The following is a 26,419-nucleotide window of genomic DNA, read 5'->3' on the forward strand; positions in this document are numbered from 1 at the left end:
AACCTCAAGTCAATTTCTTAGGGCTTGTTTACTTTGTCACCGTCATAAACTGCCAATTATCACAGCCACTGTCTTTGTTAAATGGTATTAATGTACATCTATTTCTAATAAAACTTTCTAACTGTTCATCCCATTTTTACAATATGAATCTGAAAAAATTAAAGCACACTTACTTAGCTTCCCTCTTGGCTCTTGCACGAGCATAATATGCTTCGTATGAGTCGCTTTTCATCTCCAAGGCATTATCAGCTAGCTGTATTGCTTCATCAATCTCCTGCAAAAAGTGCATATGATTATTTTATATGGAAATGTAGTTTTCATTGAACCCATTCCTCATTATAAGCCATGTTGAAAACTAAAATAATATAATTGGTGTTATAATTTAATGTTATAATTGCATGTATTTATTAATACTTACATAAAGCATCTAACTTGACCCCAGAAACAGCTAAAAAATACAGTAATCAATAGACTTACGTTCATCTTTCTTTTGCACCGTGAGAGATTGAGAGTAAGGTGTAATCGGAGATGAGAGAAGGTTGAAGTGTGTTCTCCTTGGTCCCCAGTGGGTAGCTTACGTAAAGCATAGGAGAAACGGTGGGCAGCTTCTTTTAAACGACCCTTCCTACACAAAGCCACTCCATCTTCTTGCAGTTTGTTTAGTAGCATTATTCTATTAAAGATATAAGAAAAATCAGTTGTCTCTGACACCTACTTATGCACAGTAATCATTGTAGACAATGCCATTAAAATTCATTATAGGTTTTCCATTTCAGTATTTTATGACACGAAAGATAAAAAAGCAAACGATACAAGAGATACACATGAATTTACACATGCAATATAAACAGAGTACGCTGAGGATTATTGTGCATAAAAGACTAAATTACAAAAAATACTCGATACTTACAGAATATTAGGCTTGCCAGCTGCCATCGCCCATGTAGCAGGACCCAGCTTTGCACCGCGTCGCAAGAAACACTGCACGGCTGCGGCATTGCGGGCACTGATAGCACGGTCAAGAGGTCTCATTCCATTTATATCAACATGTTCCACTAATGATCCTCTATCAAGTAAAAATTGTACAACAATTGGGTCACCCTGATAGGCAGCTAGGTCGAGTGGTGTCCTTCCAGTCTTGTCAGCATGATTTAGGTCTGCATTACAATCTGCCAGATACTGGACAGCATGCACATGGCCCCTAAGGCAAGCCCAACCCAAAGGAGTGAGACCTTCCCTATCTGTTCTTGAGATCGAGGCACCTCGTGAGATCAGCAGCTCCATTAGGCCTAAGTGTCCTTCTGCTGCAGCTACCATGAGAGGTGTTCGGCCAGAAGCATCAGGACTCTCAACAACAACTCCTTGGCTTAGCAGCAATTTGGCGACCTCATAATGACCATTCTTTACAGCACAAGTGAGAGGCGAGGCACCTCTAGAATTTGTTCTTGTTATACTAGCTCCAGCTCGTAATAAAGCTGCGACTAATGCTGTGTGGCCTGCTCCTGCAGCAACAGTTAATGCTGTCTCGCCTGTAACTGTATCTTCACCATCGACACTAACTTCTGCCATGTCTAATAAAAATTCAACCACCTGGAAAATAACCCAATAAGATTAATAAATTTATAATATTTAGCAGCTCAACTGCAAGCACAGTAATGCTTAACTTGTATGGAAAATTTAATGATTACTAGAATAACAAATTTACAATATTTAGCAACTCAACTGCAAGCACAATAATGCTTAACTTGTATGGAAAATTTAATGATTACTAGAATTAAACATTAGTTAATGAACTAAACTACCATTCTCTCACAAATCTCAATTAACATGAGCAACAAGAAAAATTAATGCACCACCCAAAATACTTTAAAAATTCCACATGATTTTGCACTTACATTACTATGTCCATTAGAAGCAGCAGCAACAAGAGACTGGTGAGCCTGGTTCCTGAGTAAGTCATGTGGTCCTGGCCAGTCACATGAAAGGAGATAGCCTACTACATTCAAATGACCTGCAGCGGCTGCTTGAACCATCGGTGTTTGATTCTGCTTATCTTTCATAGTCAGTGATGCATTAGCCTGAACAAGGAGTCTCACCACATCACAATGGCCACGTGCAGCAGCAAGTCCGAGCGCTGTTACCCCCTCACTGTTAGTTTGATTTACGTCAGCACCAAATTCTATAAGAAGTGCAACCATTTCTGTGTGACCTTGGTGAGCACATACTCCTAGGATTGGAGAGTTATGAAGATGTTCACTTGGATAGTCTGGAGAGGCACCAGCAAGAAGCAACAACCTCGAGACCTGGTGAAAGACATGTCTGGTTAAGGCTATACTCTTAAGTGGATTTAATATATGCAGAGGCCTTTACTTACGAATACAGTATACAGTTTACTATATACTGTACAACAAAATATACCTAACAGAATTCAAACTGAAAACATTTGAAGCCCTGAAGCCTCTTAATATAAAAGTTATTTATATTAAAAATATGAACCTAGTTATCCTTCTAAATTATAGACATATATTTTGCAATGCAAATAATGTACTATTATTCAGCTGTGAAAAACTTACAATTTCACTTTTTTAGTGCAATAAAATATTAGGCTTACCTTGGTATTGGGGCTGTATAAGTTCCGTGTACATGCTAGTGCCTGCGATACATTATGAGATGACTGTGCAAGCCAGAGTGCTTGGAGGTCACGTGGAGATAGTGGAAGGGCACGTGCCATGTTCTTATAGACATGAGCCTTCAAAATGTGATGACCAAGTTCTAAGGAGGCTTCAGCATCCAAAGGCCACTCCAGTCTAGACATTCTTAAAGCTAAATTTGCATGACCTGCTCTTGTGTCACAGACAAATTTGGCTGATTCCCCTTCAGCACGTCGTGCAAGCCATTCTCGAAGTGCAGGATGGAAAAGCATGTATGTATCATCCAATCTTTTGACTAAAAATGAGTTTAGGATCTTGAAACTACTTAGGAATTCATCCCAAGACAGGAATTTATATAAGAGGCCTGCATTAACTGAGTGATATATGTCAGGCAAAGTTAGAGGATTTAAAGATGCTAACACCACATTTAAAATTGGCTCAACTTTTTCAAAACTGCGCACACTGGGAAACCTCAGGTTGAAAAGCAAAAGGAAGATCTCATTCAGTGACTGAGGTAGAACTTTAAAAGATCCTGATTTCATGACAAGATGACCTCTTTCAATGAGATCCAGAATGAGCTTGATGTATAGCATTGAGCCTCTGCTCTGGGCAACCACGTGCTGGGTGAAGCGATGCTGGGAGGAACCACCTTCTATCTTCCCTTGTGTTACTGTGATATTTGACCTTATGGTGGGTGAATGCATACAACGAAAACCTACATAATCACACAGGTCTCTTGTTGCCATGTCTGCAGCAGGATCTGCACGCTGATCTGGGTCGAGGGAGATGTGGTGGAAAGGCAGGAGTTGTGTCAAGTCTGCTAGCTGTGTTCGAACGCTCACCACCAGCTTAACAAAAGCAGGTAGTTTTACAGCATGGCGAGCTAAAAATGATGCAAGGGTGTCAGCATGATCTGGTCGATGATACTCTGCCTCACAGAGTCCATCTACTACAATAAGTAGAGGATCTGGTCCAATTTTTCCTAAACGTCGAAGATTGTGCAAAGGTTCTAGTATGCCTTTCACCATGGCTAATGATGGGTCACTAATGCAAGCTGGAAGTGCTAGTAAAGCCTGAGTTTGGGGCTCTGCCAACAGTAGATCACGATAAGCATGAAGCTGTGGTGCTTGACACAACTGTGCTGCAATGGAGTGCACAAAATCAGGAACGAGGCAAGTGACTGAATTTTCTGCCTGACAGAAGTGATAGGCTACAACTCTAGAAGCCAAGGATTTCACACCTTCTGGGATCAAGCTGATGCGACTGTATGTAGATCCACCATTCTTGCTGTATGGGTCTAAAAATATACATAAAGTTATTAATAATTAATCTTAGAAAACATACATAAAAACATATAACCAAAGGTAACGTCCAAGACTGGCAAAGGAATGAATGCTGAGAATATTCAGCATGTACATATCTATTAAACATCAATGTCCATCCTTTATCTACTGTATTGGCAGGTGCACCCTTTCTAAGGTGACTTAAAATCATTTATTTTCCAAAATATCATAGTATTCCTGTGGGACAGGAGGAAAGTTATAATGTCAATACTTAGGAGGCTTGTGAGTTTTTGTTTTGCAGGGAGATGCTAGAGTATTAATAGAATGATGTGGACAAATTTCGTTATAGTTAAATATCTTAGTACTTTGGTACTAAGTTGCTACAAAACAAAAAATTCCTTAACTGTAAGCTTGGACTAAAAAGTTGAAATATACAGTACAACAGAGCTTTTTACCTTGATATATGGATTCATCTCTCTTTCGGCCAAAGCAACTGTACTCTACCAATTGCAAAATAGCTGCAGTTTTACCAGCTCCTACATTTCCTGTGATAATTATACCACGATTTGTAGGAGCTTCAGAGGTAATGTGAGCTTCAATCTCACGATAGAGCCAGGCACGGCCAACGAAGAGAGGATCAGGGTCTTGCTGTGGTACTTCAAAGAACAACGGTCGTAAGCTCAGCTGGGCGCCTCGGTAACTGGCAAACCGCACTGGAAAAAATTTTTATTGTCCACTTACTAAGACACAACACACTGAACACACTGTAGCTTCATTATGACAAATTACTAACTTATTCCCAAAATCAAATCATTTGGGCACAATGAATATTTTACTATAATTATCATCTACCAATAATGTCCTTTGCTTTTCACTTGGTCATAATGAATACTTGACTACTGTATAGAAATCATCTGCCATTAATGTTGTTTACTTTTCTCAAGGGTGTTCAAATTAAACTGATTAATACCAATGCTATTCCTTGCTAAATGAAAACTGTATATATGGTAACCCCTTTATACAAGACATCATTGGAAACCTACCTTTGGGATCTATCGGGCCTTTCACGTGCGCATTACGAGCTGAGCGTCGGACAGAGGACCGCCGTCTTCCAAACAGACTCAGTTCCTCCACTTGGCCAGGCTGTGATGCTAACACCACATGCATAAAGTTAGTCTCAAACAACATACCATAAAAACAAGCTTAAATTACAAGGCGAAATCACACAAAAATGCATCATTCTTTCTCTTTAAATGTTGAGAACTATTGTCATATGATAATACAACATTAAGGGAATAACTTTTGTCCTTACTGTTCATTAAATTTTGACTAGTGTGGCTCACCAAATGCACCTTTCAATAATGTTTTGAGCAAATAAACAAGGATGGAATTTGACACGCAGCCCCTCATTTATAAAAATCAAATGCATGAGTGAGCCAACAGCCAGTATGAGATGAAAAATATTTTAATTCAATGAAAATGTAGTAATAACTGTTCATTTACCAAGTCAGTTAAAGTTAAGAGGAGTTTTAGAACAAGATTCCAGAAAATTAGGCTCTGACTAGATACAAGAAAATAGAGCAGTATCAGAGAAAGGATAATGCAGTAGAGATTACAGAGCTTCAGGCATGTACAAAAAGCTCAAATAGCATAAGGTTATGCAAAGTAAGGCCATATATATTTTTGAGACTATAATCATACAGAAGGAAAGCTGAATTCCTAATGTAAAGCAGAAAGGCACAATGTGTTTAATAAAATTTGCTAAATTTCCAAATAAAACATTTCCTGCACAAAATTTCCGAAATTAAACTGTAATTTTCTTGAACAAGTGGATGACTATTTTCTGATGTTTTCAATATTTAAACACTAAACTCCATGACAAACTTTGTGTCCTTCCCCTTGTACTTCATAATCAAATTCAGGACACAATTTTAGAATCTTGACATATGACAGAAATGTTCGAGGGTGAGCTGCTTGCTTCTTTGAGTTCATGTTCTGAATAGATCTCTGAACTATCAGTGACAGGTTTTGTCCCAAAGTGTATCTCTTGGTTGTGAAGTAGGGATACCTGATAAATTTTGGTCAGTAGTCAATGTAGCCAATAGCTAAGCCAGTCATTCAGTTATAGTTAATTGGAATGTTAAATAAATATATAAAAAAGAGAGCTGCAATGCACTTTAGGGTCCATCCATGCTACTTCTGAGAAGTAACAAAGCTGCTTAAGATTATGATTGATCTTTAATTATTAAAAGGTGAAGTATAATTTTGTAGAATCACGTTAATGAATTGTATTAAACTTCAAGACAGCCTGTAGCTTTATGCAAATCATCAAAAAGCATTTGGTAATTCAGGCAGATAACTTTTGGAGGAGATAAAGCAGTCAATATATAAAAATATTGTTTTATTCCAAGGGTTAGTATTTAGCATTATCAACAGATGGAAAGCAATAATAAAATAAAATAATTTTAAATGTCAATAATGAATGTTTTATCTCCTCTACAAAGAAGGCAATTTATACAAACCCTCTACAAATAAATCCCACAAATAAAACATGAGGAATTTTACACTGAAAAATAGATGTCTACAAGGCAAAATCAAAATAAAAACAGCAAGCACGCAATGTACAGGCACAAAGGTACTTACTTGTGACTGAGTGCCTGCGAGGTGTAGTAGTGGGGGAGGCTGAAGCATTAGAAGAGCCAGCACCATGAGACATGAGTGAATTCATGCTTTCCACTGATGGGTCTCGAGCACCTGGGAGTCTTAGGTCAGCCTCAGAGGAGCCTGTTGGAATGGGTTCATGCTATGAGAGTCACAGGCGTGAGGTTTTACTCAGAACAAACCATGTATTTAGGTTTATAAATGCTAGTAATTACACTTACAACACTATTAGACTTATTTCTCCTTTGATAAAACTTAATAAAAGGCATTATCTGCCTTCTCAAAATATTACAACTCCAGCACTGCTTGAAGAAGTCTGTGCTGTAACTTCACATCTTTTCCTTGTGAATGACAATTTTATTTCATAAAGAGCACTAAAATAAAATATTGGTACTGTAACATTAAAACAGAAATGATTCTGGATAAGGTGGAGGCTACTTATCTGCATTATAGAAAGCAGAGATTTTAATGACCAATAGAAAAGCACTGCATATAATATTTTCATTCAAGGGCAGTTTCATAGTCATACATTATAGGAAAATACAGCATGTGCAAATACTGTAAATTACATGTTTGCCAACATGTATGTGGTATGTTGATGGAATGAATCTTATTCAAGATATTAAAAGACTAATTACACTGCAAAATGGTTAATATTACTGTATTTAAAGAAGTTGAGCAGCAGTCAGTCAGTGTCAGTATCAGTATATAAGTAGTAGTATTTGTTTAGCAGCTGTGAACTTAGCATAAGTTCACCACAATTTAGCTGGTTAAAATTAGTGAGTAGCACAAAAAGAGGTAAAGATATACAGTACAGTACAGTACTCTTTCTTTTTTCTTTTTATTTTTAGTGGAATACTCTCACATGAAAAAAAAAAATCATGACTTTTTTGGAGTACTGTATTCTAGAGGCAATATTTTACTGCAGTAATTCTACCACTCCCAAACTGTCATTAATACACTATGACTTGCAGAATTGGTTCTGCTCTAAATTTACGGTAATTTACAAGAAATCTGGCTTAGGTTTAAAGGGTACAAAATGTATCTTACCATTTAAAGTGGAAACTGGACTTGTATTATTTGAAGCAGTGGTGTTGACCTCTGACGAAGCAGAGAGGGAACTGAAGGATGTATGGGAAGAGGCAGCTCGAGGCTGACGTGCCGCTGAAGACGGAGGCGCTGCACCTTCACCAAGGAGGAGACCAAGTCGCATATAAAGATCACTTCCATCCTTAGCTTCAGCACCTCCGCCACCTCCACTGGCAGCCTCTGTGTCTCCTTCACACTCATCATCTAAAAGGTAGATAACAATGAGGAAATGTGCACACAATCAATACTGTATTGCTGTTAAGACAACTGTAAGATATAGTAAAAACTAAATATATTAAAATTATCACGGAAATATTGTCATATTAGAGTCACAGGATACAGAAGCACTTAACTTAATTCTGCAAAGCTAATTTTGGGAAAAGTGCTATAAAGAGATGTGAAAACTTAAAAGAGATACTTTGATAGGGAAAAGAACACGGAAGAAAAGTATACAAATGGGATGAGAATACTAATGAGGGATTTCCTAAACCAAAGCCTCAATCTTAAATAGAAAAAATAGCAATGGCTTTAGGAAGTGAGCTTTTAAAATCACGAAGCATTTTCTGAAATACCATTCCCTTCTTTATGCATTTTTATGAGAAAGCAGTGGCAAGAGCACTTAAAGGGCTTTCAGAATAAAAATTTGATAGCCTTTTAGGATATCACTGGGGAGACTATTGACAGAAACCACAGTTACCAGGAAAATATACAAATAAATTTTTGCTCTAAAAATTTCAAGAGCTGTTTATAAACCAGATTACTGCATTTTTATCTTACATCCAAGCATGTTAATGAGTGAAAACAAACCTTGTATTTACAGTTTAAATGTGTGCATTTGTGTAGTGTGTCAGCATGCAAGAGTTTACATCAGTGCAAAATATGTATTGAGGGGGTGCAAGTAAATAATCAAAACTACCATCTGGTTTCATGGATTGTGAATTATTTTTCATGGACGGCTAATGAATATAACAGAAATGTCACTGAATTAATGTACACTACTGTTATAGTTAAAGCTGCCATACAAAATATAAGAACAGTATGAACATACATATGATTTAGAGAAATCTTGAATAAAATATCTGATGGATATACAGTACTTATATCAGTGTGTATGCTCAATTTCACATACACACACATATGCAGTACACATTACAGTACTCTTGAAGTACACAGCATGAGGAACACAGCAGCTTTGACTACTTGACATGAATGCAAGCAACAGTAACTACCACAGATAAATGCAAGGAATGAATGGAGTGATCTAATTAAGAAAGCAAGTTAACTATCTAATCAACAAAGCTTGTGAGCACTTTTTCATTTGCAACTGAGCACATCATGGACTGTCTGTCCTTATAACCAACAGCTAACACCTGAATAACTTGCTGCTCTAAAAAGAACACAGCTAAACAGACAGATGAAAGGTAAGTTGGCACTGATAACACCATGATAAACTTTGCTACAAATGGTAAGACCAGGAGACAATGCTTTTAAAATGCTCCTTTAACAGGCCCAAGCTAGAGAAGAGTTGGAAGATAAATCGTGCTTCATAATAAGCCTTTAAAAAAATTAAATCAGCTTCTTGAATTAGAAATAGCTCTTCTACAAAGTCATGCATGATTAAGTACCTATACTCCAGAGGGATTTTATCCTGCGAGCAAGACTGATATTTTTCGAGCTCTTCTTGTCCGACGATGAGAGTAGAGCTACGTAAAGGGAGAGAAAAAAGTGGAGGAAAATAGGTGGTTAGTTAAATATTTTCATTATTACAGGATTCATTAACTTAGGGGCATAGTCTACAGATAAGGAGGAGGATATTTTTCGTATCCAGGTTGTTTTTGGAGAATACTTTGCCACAGGCAAATTGACTTCAAGCAGAAATGCTTGATTTTCTTCATGTCGACTCAACCTTACTGCCAGTTATTAGTATTTTTTTTTTTTTGTGTGTACGGTGAACACAAGGACAACTGCACAAAGACGTCACAAGATTCATTTTATCTAACTGTTAAATCCTAAAGGCCTCTACATTGCCCGTTTTGGTCATAACTACAAAATTGTTAAATGAAACACAGGTATTCTATATAATAATGTACAGTGCATTCAGACAAACATCAATACATGTCCTATTTCCTTTCAAATAGTAAGATCTTGACACCTGTCAGTAATTTGTCTATTCTTTATCTGGCCAAAAGAGAGGGTTAGTTTTTCTTGAAATGTTACAATGTAAAGAAGTTTCCTTCACCAAAGTATGCAGTCAAAAATGTCTAATATTGGTAAGCATCCCTTCCTTATACTGTACTGTCTTTTGGGAAACAATTCAGATTATGGTTGTTGTCTACTGACTTCAAACCTATATTCCCCTGGGAACTTCTTAGAAGAGTTCTATAGTAATTCAGAATTAGCACTTTCATAGACATTTGGGATGAACATAATGGTGGCTACCAAAAATTAAGTTTCCTAAATAAACGTAAGACAATGTACAAACAGCCCATAAAATTTCCAAAATTTGATCCACACGGCTCAACATTCTACAAGCTAAAACAAACTACTATAACAAAGCCCTTCAGCTGCTTAATAGACAAAATTTTCCATGTGCAACCATTTTTGTTATTAAAATTGCCTTTTCAAAACATGCTCTACTATCCATACCCATTCACATACAGTATATTTTTCCCGCTCATCCTTAAATACAAATTTCATGTTCTACGTCTTAAGCAATCATGAGTTAAAACTGAATCTGGACTTGAGGTATCATTGTAAATACCCTCTTATATTTGTGCAATGACTAATATTAAAAATTTTAGTTTTATTTGGAGACTATGACTGTAAACTAAACATATAAATTTACTGAGAACTTTCTTTCACCCAAAACTAACAATCCAGATCCAGGACCAAGGAAAATAGAAGACTTCCGAAAGCTGTCTATTCCTTGGATATATTAGTAAAGGTGCCTGCTTTTTCCCATTCCGGCTACCTGTTAGGTGGTGTGCTGAGTCCACGTTGACGGTGTTAGGCCTTGGGGACCTTCTGGACCAAGGAGAGAGAGGGGGTATGCGAGGGCTGAAACCCCCTCGTCGGCGGGCACTGGAAGGCGTCCCTCCAACACCTGTACATAAGCACCCAAAACCATATAGCAACTGAAGCCACTGGGAAAATGCCCTCACCCTAATCTTCCTTGAGGGGGGACTTGAATAAGTTGTTTTAGTTCTATCAAATGAGGCTGGTGGGTGTTAAAACTCACAACATTAAACCAATGAGTGTTATTCACTTATTGCCTTAAGATCGTTATATCACATATATCAAAGCAATGTTTTGTAAAAATGCTTGGACATATAATTAATCACCTTAGACATTTCAAGCACTCAGTGATCATTCAGTGATGGGTTTTCAAATACTGCTAGTTAATCCAGTCCCCAAAACAAGCAATTTAGTCATATGTAATCATAGGAGAAGGCATCTTTTTCATGATCATAAGATGAAGTTGAAAAAGCCAGTGCATGTAAGCATTAACCCCCAAAATACAGTAGTTGGATGAATATAAGGTGGTGAAAGCAAGAGGCTCTAGGCACCAGCAAGGGTTGATTTGTTTTAATTTGTAATTAAAGATCAAATACCTCTCCATGCTGATAAGACAACAAAGTTAAGATACCCATTTAGTTATACTTAACTGAACATTGCAAGTCACTTCCCACTCTCAACAGTAAGCCAATAAAGAACTGCGCAAATATTAATCCACAAGAAATTAAAGTATCTTCCAAGTGTTTACATTTTCCTCTGAAATTTCGATGACAATATGGTGTGTTATGGAAGAGGCAGATTACAGAGAGCTGAGAACTGAGGTTAACTGGGATACGAGAGATTCTGCAAACTTACTTTTCGGTGGAGCAGGCGAGGGAATGAAACGGGAGGAGGAAGAGGAATAGGTGGGTGGTGTGCCATAGGGCGTCTCCTTCCCAGGGACACCAAGGGGCGAATAAATGTTTTGTGCAGGTGTCATGATTCCCTGTGGAGCAGATGAGGCATAGAGGGGACTCATGGTTCCTCGACGAGGGGAAACTGAACGGGATGGGGAAGGCCGCTCTGGAGGGAGTCCTGGGTCAACTCCACCTTTGAAGTAGGATGTGAAGGTGCCTAAAGAAAGGATTAATGCAAAGGGGAAACGTAGGTTAAATGGGGAAGGGAAATGTCAAAACAAGAGGCAATTTTTCCTCAGCAGTGTGTCCTTTCACTGCTTGTGACACAACATGGTTACCATAAAATTTTATTGCAATCTGTATGTGTGTTTGTGTAGTACTACAGAGGCACTGATTTATTTGGCAGGGTCATATTTCTGCAAATGCTTATTACAAAAGTCAAACAACAGATACATATGAGTTGAAAAATCAAAGACAAAATCTATTTACTACAAAGCATGAAATACAACTAATCATATCATACAACTATTCTATTGAAAATTATATTTCAAACATTAAAGAGTCATAGTATAAAAACATCAACTACCACACTTCAGTAATTGAAGGAAAACCACAAGTTTTGAGTTCCAAGATGGTGAGAAATAATACAAGTGAAATAAATTTACAAAAATCACTGAAAATGACAGTACACTGTATGGTATATTTCCTCCAACCTGAATTTGAATCACCTAATTTCATGCAATGTCAGAGCTAAGAAACCTGAATCTAACTATCTGGAAGATGTCAGCCAATGCACTACACGAAGTAGTATATCTAGTCTAGGTTAAGCTGCACTCACCATTTGTGAGGAGTTTGGATCGTCCCTGGCCTCCTCCTGCTGGTGACAACGACGTCCGAGACTGTGAGTGTTGTATCTTTTTCGGAGGTGCTGTAAGGAAATGGTAACATTAGAACAGAATAAAATGCAACAGGTACACGCTGAGAGAGCGAGATAACCTGCATATTTTTGGTTATACCTAAAACAAAAAGGGCTGGCTACTCTAAGAACAAGAGCCTTTAATAGCATAAGACCAGATTGTCCTTTTAGTGAGAAAAACAATTAAAAAATACTTCTAGTCTCTCATAAACCCAATGTTATCGCAGCTTAGGCACATGGTAACAGGAAAAGACAAAGAATCTGAAGTCATTTCCATCAACCTGTTTCTCTCGATCACCCTGTCTCAGAATGGATATCAGATCACCGGATCTAATCCAGACAAAAGAATGAATGGAACATCGAGATGTCCTCCGGGCAGGATGTAGATCCTATCTGGATATCCTACGCCAAGGCCTTGTATCCCCACGTACCCTTATCCGGATATCAATCTACATCGGGAAGGGTAAACATGATTATCCTACATGAGAAAACGGGGATGAAAATTATTGACAAGGCTTACGGATGGGAAATCAAATCAATGGGCTTAATGATACGCTAATTTACTTGGACAGCCAGAGTTCCTACTTATTCTAAATATAATATCTATATATGATAAAACTTCAATATACTGGAAAAGCTTTTAGAGACTACTAAGTGAGCTCAAAATATTTCTGAGTGTGAAATGTATTTCACAAGTAAATACACCCACATGGAACATGAAAAATTAATTTCCTAAGCAAGTGTTGAAATAACCTAGTTGCACTTGACAAACGTATATATAAAATAAAAGTTTTTGTTGAATGAACCCATTGTAACTAAAACTACTGGTAATTCTCGACTCGTAACACGACAAGGCACGTTCAAATCCGGAGGTAATTATGAACTGACAGCGAAGTCTGACTTGGGCACTCTCAATGACGAGCAAAATTGGGAGCAGGTCGCGGGACGGGTGGTTGTGAACTGTCATCTGAGACCTTATATTAAAGAAGGGGCTCTCCGTGGGCCACGTGGTCCGATGACTACTAAGTGCGACACTTCAAGTGTCTGGTGTTTCAATGTCCTCTCCCTCCCCCTTCCAGTTGATGACGGTGATAATTAAAAGTGGTGTTTGTTTTACAATGACAGTAATGTATAACGTGCTTAATAACAAACTACAAAGTAACACGGCATCCTCTGAGACGATTTGTGAATTCAGAGGACTGACAAATTAAAAAAGGTCATTGACTACAAAACTGCCTAAGATTTGCATCGGATAAAATATTTTATTACAGCTGGGATTTCCGCAATGGTCAAACACACTTCAGAGTTCTTTACGAATGAACAGTGCCGTGTAATTTCTTTAAAGATATTAATTTATTATTGACTTATTTAATGAAATTTAATCTCGCCACTGCAATGTAGCCAGTCATAATGGGGATAACCAGAACCCACTTTAACAATCCGTGCCATAAAATCTAACTCGCGGTGACAGTCCCCTCCAAGTACACATTGTGCTTTCAAGAATGCTCCACGCTCTTATCTTCGCCATTGACAGATCTCCTCTAATCTCCAAACCTTAAGAGATTGATTGGAAAACGGTTATCACGCGGAGGGAGGGAATCGTAGAAAAAAACGGAGGGGGATTTGTAGTGGGAAAGAACGCTGGGGAGGGTGACGTACTGGAAAGGCAATAAAATTTTGTGCTATTTTTTTATCATCGCGGATGAGTCACCTAGACACCTGACCGAGCGTGACCGTATCTCTTTACTACACGTTTTTTCTTCTTTCCACAGACGTTAACACATATTTACGCATATCACTCTAAAGGCAACAAATAGATATAATCAAGCTCAGTAGCGATAACAATAAGGACGCAGTCGAACTGAAATGTTAACCAAATGTGGGCACCTTGGCTGACGGAAATACCGACAAATCAAGTGTTGTTGTCAAAGATTTTTTTTTTTGTACGATTGCTGTTTAGTTATTTTCATCTGTATTTCATTATACTTCTCATCTCTTGGATGTTTTATACTTTTTCACAAATTGGTATTCCAGTCTGTGGAGGGGTGGTTAGCGACTCGTAGGACTTTTTACAAATTTGTACCATAATAATAATAATAATATCTCGGAAGAAGACACTCGCTCAAACAAAGTTCACTGAACAGAATGGCCGTTTGGGTGCCGTTGAGTTTGTATTGTTTCTCAATCTCTCGAATGAGTTTCTTTGTAATAATAATAATAATAATAATAAAATCGAAATGAACATCCTATAAAGGATGAAGGGAGACGCCGCAATCAGCTTCGAGTCATCGTCCCTTCGACTACTGGCCTTATCAGGAGCCAAAGTGAATCTCTCGAGCAGCTGATAAACCTGTTATCACTGTGGCTGGCGCCTACCACTCTGATTACGAAAGCGTAGGCAAAGGGGGTGGGCGGAATAAAGGGATATATAATCGACTTTATTAAGAAATTTATACAACGTCAAGGATCTAAAATTCCGGATAATGAGGACTGGAAGGGGAGAGGGGGTGGTTATAGAAAAAAAATTACTAAAAACTTTTACTTGACAAAAACACTGAAGAATAAGGGAATTCAAGAGCACAAAGGTAACTGACCAATGTTATATAATTAAGTGTACCCAATCCCAACACAAAAATTACATATGTGATATAATTTATGACTAAAAATACATAATTATTTACATAATTAGGACTCAGTGCACGTATTCTTAAGAATGAAGCCGTGATAAGGGTTTGCATGCAAGCGCAAGTCGTAATATAAACGTTAATCTTATCATCAGCTTCAAGTAGTGAGACAATACACATGATAAATGGGTTAATCCCTTCTGCTGACTCACGAAGGCAATCGATATACTAGAGGAAACTTTGGTTCCAAATATGAACTCATTAACTAATTACCAGCCGGGATTTACGTCGGGACAAATACTTCTTCGAAGGCATTAGCTAAAATATAAAATTTTTCTGTATCACCTAAGCATACAGGTCTGCTGACAAGTACCTCTCTCTCTCTCTCTCTCTCTTCTAGTTTCTAGTGCCAAAACCTAAAAAGTTCTGTCAATTTGAGTACCGCAGAATACTTTCAGTTAAATTATAACTGCCGCGAACTGAAGGCACCTTTTAACTAACGAAAAGAAAAAGAAAACCCCTAACTGAAAAAAAAAAAAAAAAAAAGAAAAAAAAAAAAAAAACTTACCTTGAAGAGCACATATTGGACAAGTCTCGGACTTGAAGAGGCATGAGTAGCACCTCTCATGGCCGCACTGGTCGATCAATTTTCGCTTCTTGCCTTTGTCGAACGGCATCCTGCAGATGGGGCAGATACCACCGTCCTTTAGTTTGGCGTAGACGTCTGCAACAAGAAAGAAAGCACTTTTTAAACAGGGGTCATATAGATACAGTATCAAATCAACTGTGACATGCCAACCAATGGATGTGCACGAAGAAAAATTGCAATTGAAAATCGCGTTTTCTTATGTCACATTATATACATATGCATATATATAGACAGTATATCTTTCTGATAGACAATGTATTATACTATTATATATATATATATATATATATATATATATATATATATATATATATATATATATATATATATGTGTGTGTGTGTGTGTGTGTGTGTGTGTGTGTGTCCAGATGATGCTATTTTGCTATAAATAGCTTTCTACAGCTATTTCAAGGATGGGGTTGTAAACCCCATGATCTTCTCCAATCTGGCTGCAACCCTCTACAATTCACAATCTACCAGGCACTAAAATTAATGCTTTGGTCAATTAAGAGGCACACTTGAGATTTAATGGAAAGCACTGTTAGTGCTCAACCCCCATAAATTTACAAAAAAACATAGGGATTTCTGTTGCAGATGAAACGGATGTAGAGACCATCTTGGCGTTTCAACATTACGCAAGTGCCCACACACATGCACATAAGAAAAGCCCTCTTTATTATCCTTCTTTTACGATTTAGTTCACAAACATAATATTAAGACTCTCAACACAACAACTCACTCCCAAGAGAACATGCGTATAATACCATAACCAACGTTGTCCTTGACTACCAAGTCCTGCGTATGACAAGGAAACACGGTATGAAAGCCAGCGTACATCAAGTTCTTAATATTCTGTTCAAACCGTCCACAAGCCGGGGCATCCCTTTATCTCTTGCCTAAACGGTGTTTTCATTATTCACCCGAGTCTTCCACTTGGCTTCTTTCATCCGTGTTGAAGGTCTCACAGCACAGTTCTTTGAAACAGACTTTGGCAACGAAGGACCTTCGGATGCTTGTATTCTCCTGCCTTAACCCTGTCCTTATGCCACAACATGGATACCATACCCACCCTGTTGGCATCATGGCCACCAAACCAACTGCTTTGCGATACCATCTAGTCCTCTATCCTAAAGTACTATACCCATCCCACAGCTTCGATGCCCATGACAAAAAAGTACTACACTTTTCCCAAGGACACCATGCACATTTCATTGACAACATACACATCCCACCAACACAGCACCTTCCCCATGGCCACAATGCCCATCCCCGAGTACCAACACCAAGTCGGAGGGACCGTGTCCACCAAAGCCTCCCTATAGTTCCTAACAGACGTTCCATCAAAATTTGTCACTTCGGCACAGGCCATAAGAAACCCAAATATGGCCAAAGCAAATTTCAACACTTCGTGATCCACGTCAAAGTACCGGATGATGTATCTTTCCGAAGATGTATCCTTCCAAGGGAATATCCTGAGGAATCTTCAGGGAGGCGAATATTATAAATTAGGAGTGTGCCACGACTTCATGATAGACGACGAAGGTACGTGTTGATAGAGAGAGGAACTATAAGCTATTTTAAGCCTTATTTGGAGGTGGGTGATTTAGGACTTCTTTAGGGTAAATAAAACTCAAATATTTACAGCACTCTCTTTTATTTTACTGCTTTTTTGCTGTTACTTTATTACTGTTACTAATATGCAAACATTGCAGAAATGCCAAAAATGCAATTAAAATGCCAATCTTAAACTAAACACGTCTGCATTTTAAAAAGAAAAAAACACAGGACCAGATAATGACACATGAGGCATCCTTTTAACCAATCATTATTAAAAAAAACCATGAATACTTTACTACTGATTCAACAATGCCGAGAGTGATCTGCACCGTATCAAAAGACGCACCAAAAACACCCCACATCTCCCATGTTCTGCCTCAAATCTGCCATTCCTTTCAACAACACTCCCTCACAGCCATCCGCAGTACGTGATGCTTTGACAATTCTGCGAAGTAACCAAGATGGACCGCGGGGTCAGGGTCCACGTAAGGGATTTTATGCAAAACCATAAACCGAAAATGACCTCTACCACCGCAGTCCTTAGGACGCGGTAACTAAAGAGGCATTCAGACCCTGATGAATATGCAGTGGCATCAAAAGACACGTACGTACGGGCAGCAGCCTTCTCTTTGAGGTTCTTCTCTCAGCAGAACAACAAAAAGGAGGTTGTTCTGTTTCCGTGTGGGTCTGTTTTTGATTCCTTTCTGCGAGTAAAACAACAACGGTCAAAAGCCTGTTCCGTTTCTGCAGACCTTTGAAAATTCCCGAGCTGGCTTAAAACAAAACTGTAAATAAAGACGTTATCTGTTTTTGTTTTTGCGAACGTCTTTTTCTGACTCCTTTTACCAATAAAATGAATGATGTTACCCTCGTCCCTGTTTCTCCTCGGTCATGTAATTCCTTCTACCGGTAAAACAACGGTAAATAGCGTTTCCATTTTATACTGTGTCTTGTGCAACGATGGTTTTTTTTTTTTTACAACATAAGAAAGATACTCTTCAAACATCTAGATTATCTTGGCCACGACTTCATGCTATGACGATGTTTGCTTCAATAAATAACTAAAACTTAACAACATCAACCAATCAAATTACTTTCAACTCTCTTCGAACTGAGGGAAAAAAATCAGAAATCTGAACGATCACAGGACTTATTCTATTAAGCGACGATTCAAATTTGACAAAAAGCAACCTTCAAAAGATATAAACGCCCTTGTTCTAGTAAAGTATTCTAAACTTATCACCAACTACCCAGTGGCAAACCGTTAAGTCTTAAAATTACATAAGTAATTCTACACAGGACTTCATCAAGATCAACAAACTGATAATAAGTCTTCGCGATGTTTATGAAGTTTATGAAGTTATTTGCTGGCGACCAAGAAACCCAAGTTGCCTTCCGGAGAATACAAATGAATACAAATGAATCAACGTACGAAGCTGAAGCGACCAACACCCAATCCTAGGAAGAACAACTCAAGTGCGAAATGAACAACATCTTGAAAGAAAGGTGTTGTAACGCTTGTCGAAATATATGAAGAATAGAATAGCACAGACTATAGAATTTAGGCCAAAGGCCAAGCTCTGGGACCTATGAGGTCATTCAGCTCTGAAACGGGAACCGACAGTAAAAAGGTTTGAAAGCCATAACAGGAGGAAAACCTCGCAGTCGCACTACGAAACACTTGTTAGAAGGTGGAAAGTAAGACGGAAGAAAGAGAATACAGTAAAAGGAATGAAAGAGGCTGCAGCTAGGGGGGCAGAAGGGACGCTACAAAGAACCTTAAGTAATGCCTGCAATGCACCGCAAAAGGTGAACTGTCGGCACTAACTCCCCTATGGAGGAAATATAGGAAGAGAATAATCTCCCTGTATGAGACAGCACACTTAGAATATTTCATTACATAAGAAGGAAGACAAGACAGTGAAGGCTTACCCATCAAACCTCAGATTTATGGGAACGAGGGGCAGGCCTCCACCCCAACCCCTTCCCCTCAACTCCCCTACCACCGCCTCAAAAAAAAAAAAAAGTTTGAATTCACAATGAAGACATCAGCCAATGGCTGATATGCATCACCATCTACATAATGCTAATCTCCAAGTCGTGTTTTAAAAACGCTGTTGGTTTATTGTGCCCGGAGGGTATGCGGTTCAGAAGATGGAAGTCTTGGCATTCCATATTTCAAGGGGGTTAATGTGTATCAGTCAGCGAGTGGCTGCCTCAAGGAAGAACTTAAAAACAAAGACAGACGACTTCACTTCCACATCTAACTCTTCTTATACGAAACATCTCAAGAAAACATCGGTGATTTAAAAAGTAATGGCAAAAATGTACAATAAACAGGAACTAGCACAAAGACAGTAATAACAATAAGTGCAATAACACCAATAATATAGTAATAATAATACTGAAACAGGATAAAAATGATAGATATGATTCAGTGACAAATTAATACGCTGGTTCTCAGTGGCATAGCGACAAATTGAAAAATACAGTGCAGATATAAATACATATATATTATAAAAAAAATTAAACTCAACAACTGAGAAAACTGATACAAAGCCGCAATAAAATATCAAAGAAAAAAGTTGTGGTTACAACAATCGCCCTCAACACCGACACAGCCTCCAGATTCGAATTGATATCGCTAACCGTAATATCGAGTTCTCTCTCCACCGAAGGAATAAATGCACGATAATTTCACAGTCACGTCGCCGTACAGGTGTTATTACCTGCCAAGGACCAAGGGACAGTTTCCGGAGGCTACGAAATGACAGCTTTAGACGAAACCCGAAGGTGATGCTTCCTTATTGGGAAGGCAAGAGGAATGGGGTCTTTTATCTCGTAAATGCTTCTCACGACAACCGCTGGAATTCTTTCTTGTGAATCACGCCAGAGGCAGGATGTGTGACCTCACGTACTTTAATATCTTTCATACGTATGTATGTATGTAACTACGTATACTGTAACGATATCCTATGTGTTATGGTCTAGGAGTAGGTGAGGAGTCATTACACAAACACGTAGAGACACTTGGAAATATTAAACCAGAACAATAAGGAACGTAAATGAATTATGAGGAAATGCTCGGGTTATATAATTACGCAAATAGCATCTGTTCCCAGTAATCAAATGCAACACAACTCTTACATAAATAAAACAGAATTCTCAACTTACGAATAAAACACAACTGTAAATACTTCACAAACACTTTTTACGTATGTAGAACAAAATAATGATACCACAGCAGAACAGCTCGAGAGAAGTTAGGGTCCCGCAGTCCAAAAAAGCGAAGACGGCTGGGCACCAAGGCGAGGAAATAAAACAGAATACGAGAAGCGGCAAGGAGTCTCAACAGAAGGAAAGACGGGTGGTGGTGTACATAAACAGGGATTCTTGAACATATATGATTAATGCAAATCATATCAGTAAACACAAATATTGTTCGTAGCAACACACACACACATATCTATCTATCTATCTATCTATATATATATATATATATATATATATATATATATATATATATATATATATATATATAATATATATATAAATCTCACAAAAAAACATACGGTCAGCAATTGATTGACTGATGGATCATGTAAACTGGCTTCCCAACGACTATGGTCACTGCCTGATGATTAATTAATGTAACAGGTCACCAAACAGTTATATGACTTCTAATAACTAGGCGTGTAATTTCATACGAAACAACTCTTTGTTGTTACATGTAATTGGACCAAATTGTTCATTCTGCAACTGCGACTGAATATGCATATGGACGTGTCTCTCATCATCATAATTATTATTATTATTATTATTATTATTTAGCTTGTAGAGAGTCTTTTCTATTCTTATTATATTCTTCTCGTTTGCAGGTAGGTGGTATAAATATATTATACCACCTAACTGCAAATGAAACAGCAATTGTTTTGAAAAACACTGCCCTAAAAGAGGGAATCCTTCCAAATTATTATTATTATTATTATTATTATTATTATTATTATTATTATTATTATTATTCACAATGTACAATAACTACCAGTCAATGCGAAAGACTTGCATTATTTCATATGGATTTTTCCATTTCTCTTCACTCTCACACTTCTATGGCCGCTACCTTTCCTCTTCTTTTGAGGGAGCAAGTGGGTTAGCAAAGTAACCTCCATTCGCCCAGGATTCTGCGCCCCCCACTCCCTTCCCCCCAAAAAAAATAAAAAAAAAAAAAATCGTACCTAACAGACCTCACACGTGGAAGGGATGAAAATTACGCTTTATCTTTCAATCGCTGACACTTGACCTTTTAACGTCTTACTTCAGAAAATGAAATAGAAGATGAAGCATTAACTTGCAAGCACAAAGCCACGCCATTTACGGTCTTTGGGCGATCATAAAATGATCGAACACGACCATAAATAAGCGAACAGTATAACCGTCTTTTTGGCTTTCTCTCTCTCTCTCTCTCTCTCTCTCTCTCTCTCTCTCTCTCTCTCTCTCTCTCTCTCTCTCTCTCTCTCTCTCAAGTTATCTTAATCATACATTTTGGAAACCTGTTTGTGTTTCCACCAAGCAGCAACTAAGACTTCTTCGAAAACCGAAGCGAGATTCGATAGCCCAGTCATGTGATAACAACAGGGCATTACTTAGATCATTCGGAAAAACAGTAATATTAAGAATAATGAAATTTATCTTGTGGTCAATTACCTTAGTATTTCCAAGATGTAATGATTTTATTTTATTTATTTATTTCTTTTGAGAGAGAGAGAGAGAAAGAGAGAATGACTAAATCTACAAGTCAAGCTTAAAGCCAAGTGCTTCCCCAAGACATATTGTTCCTAAACGCACTCTCTGCTAAATGGAGAGGATGTATTTTGTCAGCAAGCAAGCAAGCAAGCAAGGCAGAGGCTTGGGATAGGACAGGAGTGGGATAAGTCGGAGTAGGGGAGAGTGAAGAAAGTCATAAATTGTCTGGAAAATATGAAGTACTGAAGAAGGTAGATTTAATGTTCTTCTCCTTTGTCTCTATCCTTTACACCAGTGTTGTTATCACTTTATGATCTACTTATTGGATACTAATGGGGCAAAGTATACTCCCTTCAAGGCTCTGTTCGTGCAACCGTTGCAGATTTATTAGAAAATTGGTCAGTTGCGGAATAAATCAAGCGAAGATATACAATCAAAAGCCCCTCCCCCCTCTCTCTCTCTCTCTTTCCCTCTCTCTCACACACACACACACACACAGGCATACAAGCGCACGCGCACACGCACGAGGACACACAAACAAGTCCTGCATCCCCAATGGAAGAAGAAGAAGAAGAAGAAGACGAAGGCAACCCGAGATGCAGCAACGCCAGGGAAGGGTTCGAGCCTACTTCCCTTTGCCCATATATGATGAGGCTTCTTCCGCCAACAACGCCTGCATATCGGCAAAGGGCCTTAGTCACCCTCTCTTCTCCCAGTAAAAGGAAGAAGAAGAAAAAAAGACAATAACGGATAAGATACGATTACACGATAAACTAGGACAAAAAAGGGTAACGGAGGAGGAGGAGGAGGAGGAGGAGGAGGAAGAAGAGGTGAGAGTGTGATATTAATCGATGGTGAAGTTTGGCTGTTTTACTTCAACGGTGTCTGAGTTCATTTGCATTGAATGTCTCCTTCCATTTTATATAATAATAATAATAATAATAATAATAATAATAATAATAATAATAATAATAATAATGTTTCAACTACAGACATAAAAGGAAGAGGATAAATTACCACTGACAAGCACAGCATCTAGGCATCATGCTCGCAAGTCTGGAGGACAAGATGATAATCCCAAGAAGGATCACAAAGAGGGATAAGGTTGAAAAATAAATCCAAGTAATGAACCAGGAACGAGACTTACGCGGAAAGAGAGAGAGAGAGAGAGAGAGAGAGAGAGAGAGAGAGAGAGAGAGAGAGAGAGAGAGAGAGAGAGAGAGAGAGAGAGACTGGTTAACAAGATTACGCTGACGCAAGAAAAAAAAAGGACAAAGGCTACGACAAAACGAATGCATAGAGAAAATCCTCGCAGCATATATAGATAAAACAAAGACTAGTACATTAAAAGAGAGAGAGAGAGAGAGAGAGAGAGAGAGAGAGAGAGAGAGAGAGAGAGAGAGAGAGAGAGAGAGAGACCTCGCAGCACATATAGATAAAACAAAGACTAGTACATTAAATGAGAGAGAGAGAGAGAGAGAGAGAGAGAGAGAGAGAGAGAGAGAGAGAGAGAGAGAAATGAATCAAGGAGAACGAGGGGAGGGGAAGGGGGGGGGGAGGAGACTAGAGGTACGAAGGGCGTCTCCCCATCTCAAAAAAGTGCAACTCTCTCAGGTGTCCATCGCCCCCGCACTGCAGAGCTTAATCCTGCAACTGCCTCTATAACCTTGCAATGGCCAGCCGCCTCCTTGCAATAGGTGTTGCCAGTTCGTGGAGATCTCCAACAGATCAACACCAACGCTCCTTTATTTCTTAGTCTCTTGCCCTCCCTTGTAATTACCGAATTCTATAGCCTCCCCTTCTTTGAGGAGAACGTCTATCACTTCCCTTGGCTTTAGACTTATTTCTTTTTCTCTCTAATCCATTCTCTCCCTCTCTGCTTTTAGCCATCTCCATTTAGCCATAGGCTTGTTGTCGTTTTAAGAGGCGGGTTTGCCAACTTTTTCGGAGATGAGACCCAGTATGCTACACATATACAGTTCTTTTTATTCAAAGATGCAATTTTTAATCTCTAAAATCTGCTATAACATGCATCGTGTTGCGAGGCCAATCAGTTTTCTTTAGGGTTAGGTTAAATCCCTTTCATTTTCATCTAGACAACTGTCTATTTAGACTACCTTCTTTTTATGCCTGGCTTTGATAACACTGCAGTTCCAGTTGGCTTTCATATATAACAAGAGAATCTGAAATATCTGTAAATTCAAAATAAAGCCCAATATTTCTCAACGATACACTCCAACGCATAACCTAACTCATGCAAAATCATGCGATCCAACTTCTTGGATCCTTATTCCCTCTCGCACGGACTCGAAAACACCTCAAGGACGTCTCCTCACCAAGCTGGAAATCGAGTTTCCATGACACATCAGTAAGAAAAAGCGATAATGCAACAGGAGGAATGGTTAGTGGGGGGAATATCTGAATTTGACTTTCCTAAATCAAAATTTGACTTTTCTATATAATTTTCTTTTGTTTTAATGGATAAAACTGGATGACACTCCCCAACGAGTTCTAAATTAAATAAAATACAGAGGAGTCATTATGGATAACTTCTAATAATGAATTTACAATTTTCTAAAGACATTCTGGCACTGCGTGGATGTTGTTCGACTGAGCTGGCACAGAGCCAGCACGGCATCTTGATCTGTGAGCAACCTGTATTAAGAGCAAGTCAACCCTAAATAAGTGACTTTGACAAGTCAATACAGTAGAATATTAATATGGAGAACTATGATACAGTAACAAGCCTGTGAAAATCAGCGTCTATTATATGGGGAATTTCATCTCACGAGTAAGTAGTCATCTTCATCCATTCCTACCTAATAAGAACAAAGCAAAATACTTCAGAAAGTGAAACTGACTTTGCTGTAATTGGAAAAGAGCTTATTCAAGTAGGCGACAAAAAGGATTTGTTCATAAATCAGTCAACAGATACGGAAACTAGAACAGCATACACAAAACTCTCTATCAGAAAAATGTACACAGAAATAAATCAAACCATTCCTGAAATTAAACAGATAACAAATACTTCGAAGAAACAGAAGTTACCTATTCCATCGTTGATTCCATTAAACGACGAAGGTTGCACAAATAACAGACACTCTCCAGACAGCTTGTTCCTCTTTGTCTTTGCGTTCTCTCTCTCTCTCTCTCTCTCTCTCTCTCTACTCCTCTCTCTCAAAATCAACCAACGCCAAAGGGCAAAAGCCTCAACCAACGCTTGTCTGTCCAAACTGCAGCTGCAGCCCACGCTTGAGAGAGAAACTGAGAGAGAGAGAGAGAGAGAGAGAGAGAGAGAGAGAGAGAGAGATTCTCACCCATGTTTACTGGCGCAGGCAGGCTTCGTGGAGCAATGCATCGCATGATGGGGTTTCGTGTGTTTGTTTCTTTCATGTGGAGTTGGACGTCGGTAGACATTACAATGCTGGTATAACGAAATATTAACATATTAATATTTAACAGATTTTAAAAGCCAAATTAAACTTCGAGAACTCGAGAAACTACAAGCATAATCAATAAAGGAAACCCGAAACCACAACCATAAACCATGATTATGGATGTGGAGAGAGAGAGAGAGAGAGAGAGAGAGAGAGAGAGAGAGAGAGAGAGAGAGAGAGAGAGAGAGAGAGAGAGAGATTGGGAAGGTAATAAAAATATATACTGAATGAGAGAGAGAGAGAGAGAGAGAAGAGAGAGAGAGAGAGAGAGAGAGAGAGAGAGAGAGAGAGAGAGAAGAAAAAAATCACCTCCAACTATATAATCGTTTTGGCCGCCATGTCCTGCATGAGTCTTCATCGCAGGACAGAACCGTCCTGCCAAAGAACCTTCCAACCTACTCCTGCTGCTAACCTGTTTGATGAAGGATACACAGGAGTGGATGCGGGAGCAACGACCCCCAAAAGCTTGCTTACCCATAACCCCCGCCCCCCCCCAACCCCTTCCACCAACTCCTTATGTGCCTCGTCCTCGAGATGACGTCATCCGAGATTTGAAATTGTCGTTTCTTCAAATGTCAGTTCCTATATACTGTGGCAGGTATACACACACAGAAATGCATATATATATATATATATATATATATATATATATATATATATATATATATATATATATATATATATATATGCAAAACATGTGGGTTTATATGTTTATAATATACATATTTCGTTTTGCAGTATACTCTCCCTCCACTTAAATGATTTAAATGATCGCAGTGCCTCATTAGACTTGTACACAGTACTCCCCATCCTCACTAACAGGGCTCATTTCCTAACTTCCTTATGACCCTTAAAACACAGGAGCGTCATATAATCTTTACACTAGGCACTTCAAACC

At 38.5% G+C, this 26,419-nt stretch overlaps 1 protein-coding gene across 42 annotated transcripts in view; it reads right to left on the reverse strand.

The window, feature by feature from the left end:
* rols (rolling pebbles) overlaps positions 1-26,419 on the reverse strand; it is a 605,989-nt gene that overhangs the window by 5,709 nt on the left and 573,861 nt on the right. For 5 of the 42 annotated variants that reach the window (XM_067097857.1, XM_067097859.1, XM_067097866.1 and 2 more), the window contains exons 2-15: positions 15,704-15,859; positions 12,434-12,523; positions 11,555-11,812; positions 10,656-10,787; positions 9,310-9,387; positions 7,646-7,888; positions 6,578-6,718; positions 4,978-5,085; positions 4,390-4,647; positions 2,612-3,948; positions 1,896-2,303; positions 911-1,590; positions 478-673; positions 174-274 (exon numbers count right to left, since the gene is read on the reverse strand). In XM_067097857.1, the coding sequence (XP_066953958.1) occupies positions 174-274; positions 478-673; positions 911-1,590; positions 1,896-2,303; positions 2,612-3,948; positions 4,390-4,647; positions 4,978-5,085; positions 6,578-6,718; positions 7,646-7,888; positions 9,310-9,387; positions 10,656-10,787; positions 11,555-11,812; positions 12,434-12,523; positions 15,704-15,859 (4,186 nt within the window). The remainder of the gene's footprint in view (positions 1-173; positions 275-477; positions 674-910; positions 1,591-1,895; positions 2,304-2,611; positions 3,949-4,389; positions 4,648-4,977; positions 5,086-6,577; positions 6,719-7,645; positions 7,889-9,309; positions 9,388-10,655; positions 10,788-11,554; positions 11,813-12,433; positions 12,524-15,703; positions 15,860-26,419) is intronic. The other 37 variants (XM_067097860.1, XM_067097868.1, XM_067097876.1 and 34 more) reach the window with 11 other exon arrangements.

The sequence above is a fragment of the Macrobrachium rosenbergii genome, chromosome 54 (genome assembly GCF_040412425.1).
Source record: "Macrobrachium rosenbergii isolate ZJJX-2024 chromosome 54, ASM4041242v1, whole genome shotgun sequence".
NCBI lineage: Eukaryota > Metazoa > Arthropoda > Malacostraca > Decapoda > Palaemonidae > Macrobrachium > Macrobrachium rosenbergii.